General features: G+C 42.2%; 1 protein-coding gene and 1 long non-coding RNA gene across 2 annotated transcripts in view; both read left to right on the forward strand.

The window, feature by feature from the left end:
- Window positions 1-14,787, forward strand: part of LOC135711410 (uncharacterized) — a 303,909-nt gene that overhangs the window by 147,956 nt on the left and 141,166 nt on the right. The gene's annotated exons all lie outside the window — the stretch shown is intronic.
- On the forward strand, window positions 331-10,329 carry LOC135710719 (rho-associated protein kinase 2-like). Its single transcript, XM_065233370.1, has 2 exons — window positions 331-870; window positions 10,273-10,329. Exons 1-2 carry the CDS (start codon window positions 409-411, stop codon window positions 10,315-10,317), a joined length of 507 nt encoding a protein of 168 aa, XP_065089442.1. The 5' UTR covers window positions 331-408; the 3' UTR covers window positions 10,318-10,329.

Here is a 14,787-nt window from a genome sequence, read left to right on the forward strand (position 1 = left end):
CGACAGTTGATTGAAGCTAATTTTTCAACAGAATCGTTATCCAAAGGCAGCCTGGAAATCGAAAACAAAGAGCTAAAGGCAGGGAAGAAGGAAACTGATGAGGAATCAGGCACCAAAGCGAGAATTCGACGGCAGTCGAGCATTCCACGGAATTTACTGAGTTCTCAAAGCACTCGAAAAATGAGCAATAATCGATTTGATACTGCGTCACAGTCACCGCGTAAATCGTACATCAACTTTTCCCCGGAAACTTTGAAACCTCTACAGGACAAACACGCTCAAATGGTGACAAATTTCAATAAATCGTTGGAAACAAACAGGGAAAAACTTCTCAAGCTAGGATTTTCAACCGTAGACAAAACTGGCCAATCAAAATCCCCTGCCGCGATCGAAGCCCTCTTGGACCAAATGAACTCAGCCAGAGTCGTTCTGAGTCAACATCGTCAAAAGCTGCTCTCGAACTTACACGAAAAGGCTCTGCTAAAAACTCGCGACCAACAGCTTGAAAAGCGGTACAAAATCAAGATCCGTCGGGAAAACCTCAACTATCTGCAGGTGGAGGTTAGTCTAAAGGGGGAGAAAATAGACGAAATAATCAAACAGGTGGCTGTGGCTAAGTCCCAGTACGAGAGTGACTTATCGAAGGTGGTGCATGTTCGGGAAAAGTGGTGTGCGATTCAAAATGAGCTCCACACAAAGTCGGAAGTTTTGAACGAGGTTCGTGGAGCGAACGAGGAGCATCTGGAGTATTTGTGTGAGTTGTGGCAGAGGAAGAAGCAGCTCAGGAAGGAGAATTCCGAACTGGAGAAGGAATGTAGACTCATCGATAATAAGCCGCTGCTGAGGAAGTACGATCGGGTGGTGGAGGAGGTGAGTAAGTGGATGATTTCGGCGGGGTCAGACTATCTACTGGCTTAAGCTCAATCGATCCCAAATCAGGTTGTGATAAATCTCTCTAAAATTTGGGCTTATTTGAATGTGAACTACATACTGCACTGGCCCTCTGTATTTATATGGAAATTACTATGGGAAAAGTGAACTTTTTGTTTTCTCATCGTTCTAGCCCTTGATCATAATAATTTACGGATTATCTTGCTATAGATTCTCATGTGAAATTTTATCAGCTAAAATTTTGCTGCAGATCGCTTTTTTATTAGACTTCAAGGTAATTAGTGTTGTGTTAGTATGATAAATCGAATGCTTTCTGGACAACACTACATCTTGCACTCTGTTGGTTCTGGCAACACGGAGTGAGAATCCCTCTTCTCACTCCAGAGCTGGTGCTATAGTAATGCAATTTTTTTTTTCAATCTGTTTTTTTCATCGCAAAAAAATCGTTTTAATCTATGTCTGCTAGGGGAATCCCACTCTAAACAATGTATTTCTCGCGTTGCACAGAGAAAGTTCATACTGATATCTAAGCTTCCTGGAAATACTAAAAAATACTTAAGAAACATTTAGCTTTAGTTTGTTACCATCCTTGCTAGACAAATTTAATTTGTTTGTTTATATAATACCGTCTGGGATTTCGTTCGCTTACCAAGGAGCTAATCCATTTTTTGCAAAAAAAATCTACTTCTTATTTGTATACCTATAAGGCACATATAAAGTGATGATTTCTGCTATTTCGGAAACTAATTGAATGTTGACGCACATTCTCCTTGCACTTTCAAGCATTCCACGCCTTGGTTGCATAAGTAACCATGATCACCGTATTACAGGAATCAGTCTAGCGGATAATCATGAGAATCTTTCATCCGTTACTCGTTTATTTGAATTGGATCGTTGTGTTATAGATGCAAATTCCATCCATTAGGACCTAGACCGTGTGACGATAACTGAAATCATTTAGGCCGATCGAGGCTGATTACCATCCACACCGTACTTTTAGCATCCGGAAAGCCACATCTCTTATCTTCCTGCCAAGCGCATTGATTCTAAAAGCCCTAGGTTTTCAGACCGTTTCAGTGTTTCCAATGTATCTGTTCGTCAAAACGCGGCACTAGGGTTAACTACCCCATTTCCAGCCTATTAAGCACAACCCGCACTTACTCTTTCTTAATCTAGCACAGTTTAGGAATGTTATTATTACTGATGGCTTCCAAATTTATTTACCTTTCCTTACGTACCGTAAGATTTGATAAAGAGAAACCAATCGTTGAGATATTGTCAGTCTAACACTGCTTCTTGACGCCAAACTCGGCCTACTGATTCTAAACTTGGCCTAATGCATTGAAACGTAATTGAAACGCCATTGAATTCACTTCGGCCTATCGGATGAAGATAAAAATGGATTCAGTCGGAGCGCTTCTTTTGTTTTTGGGAATAATGGGTGCAAACCTTCATATAACACGTTCTAATTGATTTCGTTCGGTAGCTTATTAACTAAAGTATCGTACCAAACGTTTAATTGACTTGTTAACTCTGAAATCATGGATTTATTTGAAGTTTTCTGCTCGATAGGCCTAAAATGGGCGATTAGGCCGAAGTAGTTCTCTACCCTATTTATGGCCAGGTCTACCAAACGAAAGATGTTCAGCAGCTTTAAATGATGCACTTCACCGTCATAGCTCTCCGGTAACGACTAGCGTAGCTCCAGCATCTTTGACCATCTTTGCCTTCAACCATCCATCGCCCGTCTGTCACCTGAGCACTCTGGGACGCATTGAAGTTGGCACTACGGAAGCCCCTTCCTCTCCCGCCACAGTCGAGTTAATCCAGTCATCGTCCTGCAGTCGTCCTGGACCTGTGGGTGGGCGCAACTCAAGGCAACTATGTTCGAGTCATCACCAGTTCCGCTCTTGATTCGTCCGTTGCTTCCAGCGCCTCACCGCTTCAAGAGCAACAACCGGCTGGTTCGACTGAAAATCGGATCTGGTTGTACTACCAAAATGTACGAGGTATTCGGACAAAAATTGATGATCTATTCCTGGCTGCTGCTGGTTGCGAGTATGACGTTATCATATTGATTGAAAGCGGACTTGACGATAGAATCAATTTGACTCAGATTTTTGGACCTGGCTACAACGTGTTTCGCTATGATCGCAACTTACGCAACAGCGATAAAACATGCTTTGGTGACGTGCTGATAGCTGTGACGCAACGTTATGTCAGCTCATTTGCGAATGTCAGACACGGTACTAGACTGGAACAAGTCTGTGTATCACTGGACTTACATGGCTATAGACTATATTTATGCGCTGTGTAATCCCACCCGACCGAAGTCGCGACGTCGAAGTTATGGAAGCCCATATTGCCTTAAAGAGTTGTGCGACAAGGCATTTTGTGATGATAAGATTCTTGTTTGTGGCGATTATAATCAGCCTCGTCTGCAGTGGGGAATCGATGACAACAGGGTCTACCTCACCGAAACATCTTCACTGACCGCTGCAAGTATTGCTCTCGTTGATGGAATGGATTTCGTTAATCTCAGTCAACACAATACAGTCCGAAATGAACTTGGCCGCACGCTGGATTTGGTATTTTGCAACAGTGAAAATGATTTCGATATCGATGAATCCGCTGTGCCGCTTTTACCTATTGATGCTCACCATCCTTCCTTAATTCTGGCGCTACCTTATCCACTTGACTGGCCATCTCACCCAGCTTGCAACGTGGATGATAGAGCAGGGCTTCTAGACTTCTAGAAAATTGATTATGTCTCATTACTGCAGTATCTTTTTGATCAAGACTGGGCCGATGTGTTTGAATGCATTGATGTTCATGATTTGACTGTGCGTTTCTGTAGCAATATTCAACCTTGGTTGGAACAAATGTTTCTCTCAAAAGACGACCAATTTCCCCAGCTTGGAGTACTCCTCAGCTTAGAGTGCTGAAGCGTGAGCGTAACGCAGTCCAGAGAAAGCTACGTCATCATAGAACAGCTGACACGAAGCGTGACCAGTATCGCTTACATTAAACTTAACAGTGCCTTGTACAAATCACACGTCCTCAGAGTCCAGTGGAATTTGCGGCGTAACCCCCGAAATTTTTGGAGCTTTGGCAACAACAAAAGGAAAGATTCGAGTATACCGTCCAACATGCTACTCGATGGGAAAGAGTCCACTTCTCTTAGCGAAGCGTGTGAGATGTTTGCTAAAAACTTTGCATCTGTCTTCGATGAAAATATGACAACCCAAGTAACAATGTTGGTTTTATGAGGGTTCTGTAGACCATGATTTAGACTTGTAGCATGCTTTAAAACCACTATAAAACTTACAATTTTACTTGGGAAGTAACGTTGAAGCTGAATCTGCTGCCTCTGATATGCCTAGTGACTTAGTGGAACTGAGCACATTCGAAATAACTCGGGATATATGTAGTACTTTCAGCAGCAAGGAGACTGAAAACCTCACTCTCTCCTGGTCCAGATGGAATTCCGGCAGTAGTGTTCTGCCGTTGCTCAGCTGCCTTAGAAAAACCTTTAGCAGCCATATTTAATGCATCTTTTGAGCAAGGAATATTCCCAACATTGTGGAAGCAGTCGTATATGTTTCCTGTTTTCAAAGCTGGCAATAAACGGGATATTAAGAACTATCGAGGTATCACCAGTCCAGTCTTTCGGCAGCGTCCAAACTGTTTGAGATCATCTTGAGCGAATCTGTCCTGAATCGCTCGAAGAACTACATTTCAACTGACCAGCATGGATTTATTCCCGATAGATCGGTAGCTACTAACCTTTTGGATTTCACCAGTAAATGCATCACCGGATGGAGGATAAGGCACAAGTCGACGTCATATATACTGATCTGAAAGCCGCATTCGACAAAATCGACCAGAAAGTATTATTATGCAAGCTTTCCCGACTAGGAGCGTCTGAGCAACTTAGGTCGTGGTTACATTCCTACTTGACTGGACGAACTCTTCCAGTACGACTAGGATCTTGTGTCTCTTCTACGTTTACCAGCACCTCTGGGGTGCCTCAGGGAAGTAACCTGGGTCCACTTGTGTTTACGTTATTCTTCAACGATGTAGCAGCTTTGTTGGAAGTTAAATGCAAGCTCATTTATGCAGATGATCTTAAGCTATACGTCATTGTTCACTTAGCCATTTCTTGGTGAATTTTGACACTTGAATTCTAAAAGTCTGTAGATTAATTTGATTGTAAATATACTGAAAATAGGGTCCCCAACTTCAACGAAAAGAGTCGGTGCACGTTTTTTCTAAGATGTGTTTATAGGTTTTACTAGTTGCTGAATATATATATATATATATAATTTTGATTTTTGATCCTGGAGACAAGATCCAGAACATCCGTAAACGTGGTCGATCCACGAAACTGACCCTGGAGCTCTGGAGTTTTTAGAAAATATTATATTGATATAAGAAAGAATTTGGGGTCGTGACATAAACTTGGACTCGGATGGCCATAGGACCGTTCTCCGGAAGATACAGAACATCCGTAATAAAGGCTGCTTAAAAGTTAATTCATACGCTCCTCGCGTGCCGCTAGCACGCCTCTAGTGTTGGGAATCGAAAGTCTTTGACAGTGGTTTGTTTACACTTCTATAGAGAACAACTGGTGCAAGTTTGATCAAAGTAGTCGATCGCATTCAGAAATAACGTCAAATGGAAGTCGAAAGAAGAAAAATATTGTGCACAAACACCTGGAAAATCCTGAGTGGTCCGGTTCCAAGTTGGCTAAAGTGCTGAAGATGCCGAAAACAACAGTTTGTCGAGTGCTCAAAACCAACAAGCAAACCATGAGTGTGGAAAGGAATCAGCGGACCTACGAAAAAACTGGAACCAGGGATCGTCAGCTGCGCAGCAAGGTGTTGAGGTGCGTTAAAGCCAACCCCGGTCTTTCGATCCGAGATGTGGCCAGAAGGTACAACGCCAACTTTCAAACGGTGCGGAACATCCTTCCAGGGAAGGATACAAATCGTATAAAGCCAGTAGAATTCCATGGCCAAAAAGCGTGCAAGGCTCTTGTACGATCGTGTTTTGACGAAACACAAGGGTTGCACTTTGATCGATGACAAAACATACGTCAAACTCGATTTTAAGCAGCTTCCCGGTCAAAAGTTTTACATTTGCGCCTGGACGTGGGGATGTGCCGGTAAGATTCAAGTTTGTGTTTGCCAACAAGTTCACGATGAAGGCCATGATTTGGCAAGCGATTTGCAGCTATGGCCTGAAAACGGAACCATTCGTCACATCCTCGACGATGACATCCCAAGTTTACATCGAAGAATGCCTGAAAAAGCGTGTATTGCCGTTCATCCGCAAGCATAGTGGCAAAGTCATCTTTTGACCCGATTTAGCCAGCTGCCACTACTCCAATGTGGTTCTGGAGTGGTATGCTGCCAACAAGATCGATTTTTCCTCAAGCTAATGAATCCTCCAAATTGCCCGGAATTTCAGCCAATCGAAAAATACTGGGCAATTTCAAAGCAGCGACTTCGATGAAGCGGTAGGGCAGTCAAGGACATCCATCAAATGCGAGCAAAATGGAAGAAATGCGCTGATTCCGTGTCCGTTTCCACTGTGCGGGCGCTGATGGGCTCCATCAAGAGGAAAGTTCGAGATTTTGTTCGAACTAGAGAAATGTAACCATCTAATGCTGTAAATTTGAAACTTTAATAGAAGTACTGTAAAGCAACCATGAATGGACTTTTTCAACTTATCGAATTACGAATTACAGGTTTTTTTTTGTGCGTACCAATTAACTTTTAGTCAGCCTTTAGTGGTCAATCCAAGGGGTTGGTCACTCCATACAGCGTGCCAAAAATCGCTTCATCGATGGAGCGAAGACGTCGGTCGTTTCCGGCTGGACGTCATAGTCGACACTGGTGTCAACGCGGTGATAGTTGCGTCGGGAAACTTCGAATCGGTTCACGGAGGAACCCACTTCGGCCACCACCGGATAGTAGTCCGAACTGAGTCCTTGGTAAACCACAGGTTGCGAGATGTTGTTGGCCATTTTGTTGATGAAGATATCGATGGACCGACTCAACCGGGTGGGAGTATGCGGACTCAAGATGTTGTACTGCGCTTCCTGCAGGTCGTTGTTCAGGATGCTGCCGTTTTGATTGCGTCGACGATGTTTGACGTTCAGGTCACCAGCGATGATGAAGTTTTCCCGCCGTCCTGTTAGCTTGACAATAACTATTCGCAGGTCTGCTGCCGAACCCATCCCTGGTGTTGACTTGTTTGGGGCAGTAACGATGGTGAAGGAGCCTACAGGAGTAGAAACTTCCACCCCCTACGGCTTCGATAAACTTCAGCAGGAAACTCGGCAGCAGCCGACAGTTGATGTTCCGCGTTAGAGCGATGGCTACTCCTCCTCCCCCACAGCTGGTTCGATCCATACTCACAAGCCGGAAATCGGGAAGAAAGACGTTAATCTTGGGCTTCAGGTGCGTTTCGGTGATTATGGCGATATCGATGTTTCGTTCGTTGAGGAATTCAAACAAGCGTTCCATTTGACAATTTTGATGACTTCACGGTCCATACTTATTGATGAAGCATATGGCAGCATGAAACTGTTCTGCTTGGGTCCTTCAGGTGCGCTGGATCATGATGATTTCTGTCACGAGTGTAGCAAGTTCCACCGTTAAAAGCAGAGTGTGTGCATTCTCGATCGCTGGTGAAGGGGGAGCACCTAACCTAAATGCTGCCACGATAGCACCGGAGGTGGAGAGGTGCTTAGAAATGCAGCGGTTGAGTTGAGTTTACCGGAGTGTTATGCACCCCAGCTGTTGGCAAGACCGATACAGCACCAGCAAAACGGTTGTTGAGTGGAAGTGGCGGAAGCACCGGAATCAGACGCCATTGGGTAATGGCGGGGAATTTCTACTCGTTGCGTGCTGGAACCTTCTGCCGACCTAGCTGGTTTTGCGTGGAGGCCCTTTTGCGGGTATTCATAAATTCCGTACGTTTTGGAAAATGTGCATGTTGCTTGAGCCATGTGCATGTTGCATGAGCTATGTGGCAATTTTTGGTCCAGTGCCCAAACATTAGGAATTTTGAGCAATGTAATGAGGGTAATGTTACGGTTGTGCGGTTCATAACGTTCCCAACTAATCAAGATGTGGAAAAGGGCCCGAATGCACTGAAGGTCATTGAGACACGTTGAGTTTCGCTCGAGGTGGACCTAATACAGCTGGTCACGATACTTACGGGAGGTGTCGTACCGATTAAATTCGAAGACCGTGCTCCTTCAGTACCTCCGACAGCGCAGCGGTTCGCATGTTGGGCAGTTTACGCGAGAACACCTTGAGCGGCTTATCTGCCACGATATCGTGGGAGAAATACTCCAATTTTTTCTGCTTCAACATTAGTTCAACGGCCTTGTAGTGGTTCTTTGCTGCCATCAGCTTGATACCATCAGTGCACATTCGCAGTCTGTCTGTCTGTCTGTCTGTCTGTCTGTCTGTCTGTCTGTCTGTCTGTCTGTCTGTCTGTCTGTCTGTCTGTCTGTCTGTCTGTCTGTCTGTCTGTCTGTCTGTCTGTCTGTCTGTCTGTCTGTCTGTCTGTCTGTCTGTCTGTCTGTCTGTCTGTCTGTCTGTCTGTCTGTCTGTCTGTCTGTCTGTCTGTCTGTCTGTCTGTCTGTCTGTCTGTCTGTCTGTCTGTCTGTCTGTCTGTCTGTCTGTCTGTCTGTCTGTCTGTCTGTCTGTCTGTCTGTCTGTCTGTCTGTCTGTCTGTCTGTCTGTCTGTCTGTCTGTCTGTCTGTCTGTCTGTCTGTCTGTCTGTCTGTCTGTCTGTCTGTCTGTCTGTCTGTCTGTCTGTCTGTCTGTCTGTCTGTCTGTCTGTCTGTCTGTCTGTCTGTCTGTCTGTCTGTCTGTCTGTCTGTCTGTCTGTCTGTCTGTCTGTCTGTCTGTCTGTCTGTCTGTCTGTCTGTCTGTCTGTCTGTCTGTCTGTCTGTCTGTCTGTCTGTCTGTCTGTCTGTCTGTCTGTCTGTCTGTCTGTCTGTCTGTCTGTCTGTCTGTCTGTCTGTCTGTCTGTCTGTCTGTCTGTCTGTCTGTCTGTCTGTCTGTCTGTCTGTCTGTCTGTCTGTCTGTCTGTCTGTCTGTCTGTCTGTCTGTCTGTCTATCTGTCTGTCTGTCTGTCTGTCTGTCTGTCTGTCTGTCTGTCTGTCTAACTTTCTTTAAAATTCTATGAAAAATGTTGCAGGCAGACCAGATGACAGATTTCCGACTTCAACGCATTTTCCTCTGCTTTTAACGAAACTAGCAAAAGTATCTCTTCTTCATCCGACGACGAATCCATTGCTCATGAACGCTACGACACTGCGAAAAAACCGCGTGATGGGAGTTTTCGATGCCTGTACCATTTTTGCATTTGTATAATTGAGTGGCAAGAACAAGTCGAAAATTTCCAACCCAGAATTTCCTAGATCAGACCGGAAATCGAACCCAGCCACCTCCAGCATGATCTTGCTTTGTAGCTGCGCATTTACCGACTGAGCTACCTAAGGGAGACCCCAAAAAAGATCGATCCTGCAAAGATCGATTATTTGTTACCAATTTAATCGACGGATCGATTCTAGTACCGTGAATAAAATCGATCCGTCGAGATCGATCTTTCCGTGAATATCGCCCAATCCCAAGCAGCTTGACGGCTAAATAGAGAATGTGATGACGGTGGAAGCGATTTGGCAGTCGTTTTTTTATGGGCGCTATTCTTCGCCTCCTCTCATTATAGCGTTACTCTGAGCTCCGATCAACTCCGCCGTTAGAACATGGGCTGGAGCTGTGCGAGTTTGGTTTTTAGTTGTGTTCGTTAAATTTCTTAGTTGTTTGACTATTTCCACTATTTGTACTATGCACCAAAAAATTGCTGAATAATTTCTCCTTCGAATAACATTTTGCATGACAGATTTCCCATATATAGTTTTGAGAAATATGCGTTTGAAAAATGTCCCATTTTCGTTACATGCCTCATTTTCGATTTCGCCTTATATGACTCCTACTATAGTAAAAAAAAATCCTAGGTCAAAAAAACATGGGCAGGACAGTGAATATGTCGCAGTAAAAGAGCATTTATATGCAACGTATGCTATTTTTTCACTTGATTTTCCCAATTGCATTATTTGTAAACGTGATTTCTTTTATACAATGACGCATACATAGCTGGAAATAAATCCAGTGGGTACGAGAAATGCACTTGTGGTTGGTATTTGTGTTTATCATGGTTTGCTATTCGTTCCATAACTCCATATATATTTCAGTAATTAATTTTAATACTGCCTGCTTCCTTCAATTAGTCCAATTCAGTTACTGTTAGAGTTTTAAATGATTTCAATATATATTCATTTTTTTTTTCATCCAGATCGAACAAATCAACAACTGCAAGAAAAAATTTGAAGAATTGTAAAGAAATGCCAACCTGCCACAAACATCCTTTGTTCAAACAAGTTCCCGATTTGAAATCATCGAATCAATCAATCTCAAGACCGTCCCCGTCGAGCATCTTTTGTTGTGGATCTCAATCTTAATTAAACAATCTTTGCAATGAATCAATATCTCGTCTCCACCCTTGCTGCTTTCATTCTTCTACCAGTTTCAATCGCCGAACTGAATTAGATCACAATTACCAATACGGGAACGTCGCTCTCTGCTCCCGCCATCATCATAATCATCATCATCATCATCGTCGTCGGCTCAATCGAGGGTGAAAATTGCACTTTCAACGCATGAAATGGAGCGTTTTCCTCGACTTAAAATCCACTTTCTTCCTTGCCAGGGAAACGTGCCAGTCACCAGAGTTGCTACTCACTATCGCCGCCCTATCACCGTAACACGTCCTACGCGTTTTGGTTCGAAGAACTAGAGTAGAACACTGTCTGTTGTGACTGGCGAACGCCGAATTGTGGGGAGAGTGTGGTGGGTGGTGGGGGCATTTCCCATTTTTGGCAGAACAAAACATTTCCGTGGAGTGCTTGCCGAGACCGAAGCGGAATCAAAACAAAGAAATCGTTGCGGTTGGATACTGCAAATAGCTACACTATTCTAGTGTCGTGGAAGTGGGGAGTGAGACTGAGAGGAAGCGTTTGAAAAAATGCTGACCCATTGCAGCGGAAATTGAGATGTGTTCTGTTTGCTTTTCATCAGCCATTTTCGGTTGGATGTTTCCTCGTGGATTGAGGAAAATCTGAGTGGTTCAAATTTTCAATGAGTTTCAAGTTGATTGGTTTTATGAGTGAAGCATGTATTTGGTAGAATCAAAACCCGTGACAATGGGACGAGTTCTCGGATTATACTACTTCTTCTTAGAAGTCAACAATTTGCATGACAGCAGAACATTTATTTGATCTTTCGATCAAACGGTAATTAATTTAAAAAAAAAAGAGAGTGTAATCAAAGATAATGATGAGCACTTTTTGTTTTCAAATAGCTAGTAAAAAATCTTCTGCTAAAATTACGCCACGACTGTATGGAACTCACCGTCTGATGAAAATCACCATCGACACATGGGACAAATATTTTTCATTTTTCTCATTCCAGTATCCATTGATGCTACCAACACACAAAAGCATCTTTACACATATATGCGTCAAACTTCTAGAATCAAAAGTCTCACTCAAACAGTCTTGAACAAAAATCTACCGAGAGCATTTCCATGACAAATAGAAAACAAAAAAAAACGAAACTCAAACTCAACTCTCTTCGGTTTCTATGAAACTTTGCACATTCTTTCACTGTGGTCAATCTTTGAAATTTTTGGTAAAATTCAGCCATTCGATATTAAATATTCAAAACCTCGAATTAATTGTCCATAGCGATCAAAGTTTCACAGAAGTTCGAGAGGGTCGAATCTGATCGATTAGTCGTTTACCGTGGAAGTGTTCTACCTTAAACAAGAAACAGAAGTCCGACCGACGGAAGGAGCAAGGCGAAAAAATATACAATTTCTTAATTGTGTTATTTCAAACAAAGAAGCGAGACCGGAACGGGGAGAAAAGGACCGAGGAAAATGAAAAATACTTTTTTGTTCATCGTTGTGATGGGAAGGATTCGGGAGGAGAGTTGATCCCAACGAGAAGAGGAAAACAAAAAAAATAAGACCAAGACGAAGATGGTAAATGATGAGGATATGTCGTGGTTTTATGCGACCCATGAGAGTCGGATGGGTGGGCCGTTGAGAATGAGGTGGATGGGAAGGATATGTCACCGCCGGGAGGAAGTTGGAAACTGATGGAAAAATATTTCTCAGTTCAACGAATAGGGTTTGTGTTAGGTTTGTCTTTTTGTACGATTGGTGGCTTTGGGTATCAATTTATGTTGTTTATAATTGAAATTCAGCTTTCCCGCGAAAAAAAACATGTTGCAGGCGGTGGGTTCGATTCCTGGTCCAGATAAGGATTTTTTAGACTGTAATTCGGTTTTAACACTTGGCTGATTGGAGTGAATGACTGTGAGTGCTGATGAAAGTACTAGCAACACTGCGGGGAGTTACTGTCCTAGCAGCTCAGCCTGCAATATATCCTAGTGGCAGTGGAAGAGAGGGGAATTGGTTTATATTGTACCTGCGCTTGTCTACATCGGGTTTTTCAAAATGAAATCACAATAGTATTGAGAAAAATTAACGTCAACTGACGAATCGATTTAATTTAAACCCCTCCGAATTATATTCGCATAATTGTTCACTAGGGACAATAAACAAAGTTTGTGCTGGAATTTGGACATTTTGACTCTCGCTTAATTTTTCAAAATGTCGTATTGGATATTTTTCAATAAATCAGCAGGAAACGGCTCATCTAATCGGAATGATGTCTGAGACAAAGTTGTAGGAAACAACAGAAAACAATGCACAGTGAAAAAAAAACATCACAAATTAACAGTTTCTGTTGAACATTATCAGAACTTAATAAATACAAACAGTTCTGACAGAAATTTTGTACATATTTAAAACATATAAAAATAATCATTAACATGAAAATTAACCAATCAGCCAATCGAAAACTGGATCCTAATCCATACCTCAGTTGTCTCCACCCCACCACTACTCGGAATAAATGCGGAAAAACCTTTGTTATGCAGAAATCTAAGCGTTAGTCTCATACTGCGCAGCAATAAGGTTTTCGGAACTCCCTCTAGGCACTCCGTAGATTCTCGTGATTGAGTCAGTTGAAAGATTTTTTTTTATCAATGAATACCAAATACAGGGTCACTTTAAAATCGTTGATCTTCTTCTTCTTTTGCTCAATACTGCTATGTGACTAGACTAACATGCGTCTCCATTGATTTATAGCGACTGTAACATGGTCGCATTATCTATACTAGTAGTAGTAGTAGTCTAGTCGCATAGGAGTATTCAGCGAAAACCCAAAACTAGAAAAATTCAAAAATATATAGCTCAAAAACGCAAAAAACTGATCGCTGATTTTTTTAATATGTTGTGTAAAAATATTAAATTTTCAAGAAACAATATAAAAGCATATTGCACCTTCTGTCTACAAACTGCTCGTTTGATTTTAAAATCCAGCTCAGGTTGAGGTTTGCACTGACAAAAACTTCGGTTTCGCACTGATTTCAACCCCGATAATAAACGAATTCGCTATTAGTCTTTAGACATAAAATTTGGATATTGAATCTTTCTTTTTGCCCAATATCTTATATTATCTCTACAAGATTTCTTCAATATTTTCTTTAAAAAATGCTTGAATCATCTCAGAATACCCTTAGAGTTCATCTTTGTCCTCTTTCTGGAATTTTCTTATAATTTGCTCCATAAAACTCATGAAAATCATCTGCAGAATACTCCTTGTATTCAATATGCAACGTTCTTCAAATTAATAATAATTTATGCAGTATTACCTAAGAATTCCCTGAAGAATTTCTCCGGAAAATTCACTTGAAGTTCTCCTCAGCATTCGCTTTGTATTCTCCAAAAATTCCTATGAAATTTTTGTATGAATTTTTTTTTTAATTTTGCTCAGGGCACCCCTAAATTCTTTGAAATGCTCCTCACAATCCCTTTGGAAATCTCCTTTGAATTATCAAAAAAAAATATCATCGGAACTTGATTGCAACTCCCTTGAAGCGTTCCTTGATATAACGTTGGAATCACCCTTCCCACCAAGGGGAAGGTAACTTCGCACACCAATCTTGGGTCATATTTTTTGTCAATGTGCCGCAGGTGTGCCGATTGTAACGGTTATAGAGCAAGCTGCGATTGTTTGTAAAATACCCATCCCGGCAACCCGGTATTTCTGACACCTTGAATGTTTTGGTTTGAAATCGCATGCGAAAATGGGGTTGAGGATGACGCGAGAAGTGGCAGGTTCATATCATAATAAACGTCCGTTTTAGGGTTTTATAATGCCCTCAAAGGCAGTCCAGAAATCTAGCCTTTCATGATGTGAAAAGCAACGGTTTATCAGCGGCCGGAAAGAGTTGGAACCAGTGGGGAACATTGTTAGAGACCGAATATAGAGGATGATGAATATGGGTTCTGTAGTTTGTTTTGTGTGAATTGCAGCATTATTTTAATTAAGGGTGCTAATGGGGTCTGATTAACTGCCTCTTTCTCTTGAGCCCCCTCTAGAACCTACATTGCGTATTTAGACCTATAAATGAACCGAGAAGTGAACTGCTGATCTATTTAATAAGAGGATGTTCCTGAATATACAGTCAAACAGCACGTAATGTTGTGAACAACTTCAATGACAAATATCCAGCAGTGCTCCCATTTTATTTATAACAATACAATGCCTACGAGATTGTGCCGAAGGTAAGCCGACGGTTGTGCCCAAGCTGTGCCGAATCTAATTTCGGCACAATGTGCTGAGTGACTTACGGAATTTACCTAGTAATTACATTGAACTCCTCCTTAGTAAAAAAT

The sequence above is a fragment of the Ochlerotatus camptorhynchus genome, unplaced genomic scaffold (genome assembly GCF_037179485.1).
Source record: "Ochlerotatus camptorhynchus isolate MF236.1 unplaced genomic scaffold, CSIRO-AGI_Acam_v1.1 ptg000037l, whole genome shotgun sequence".
In the NCBI taxonomy this organism is placed as follows: domain Eukaryota; kingdom Metazoa; phylum Arthropoda; class Insecta; order Diptera; family Culicidae; genus Ochlerotatus; species Ochlerotatus camptorhynchus.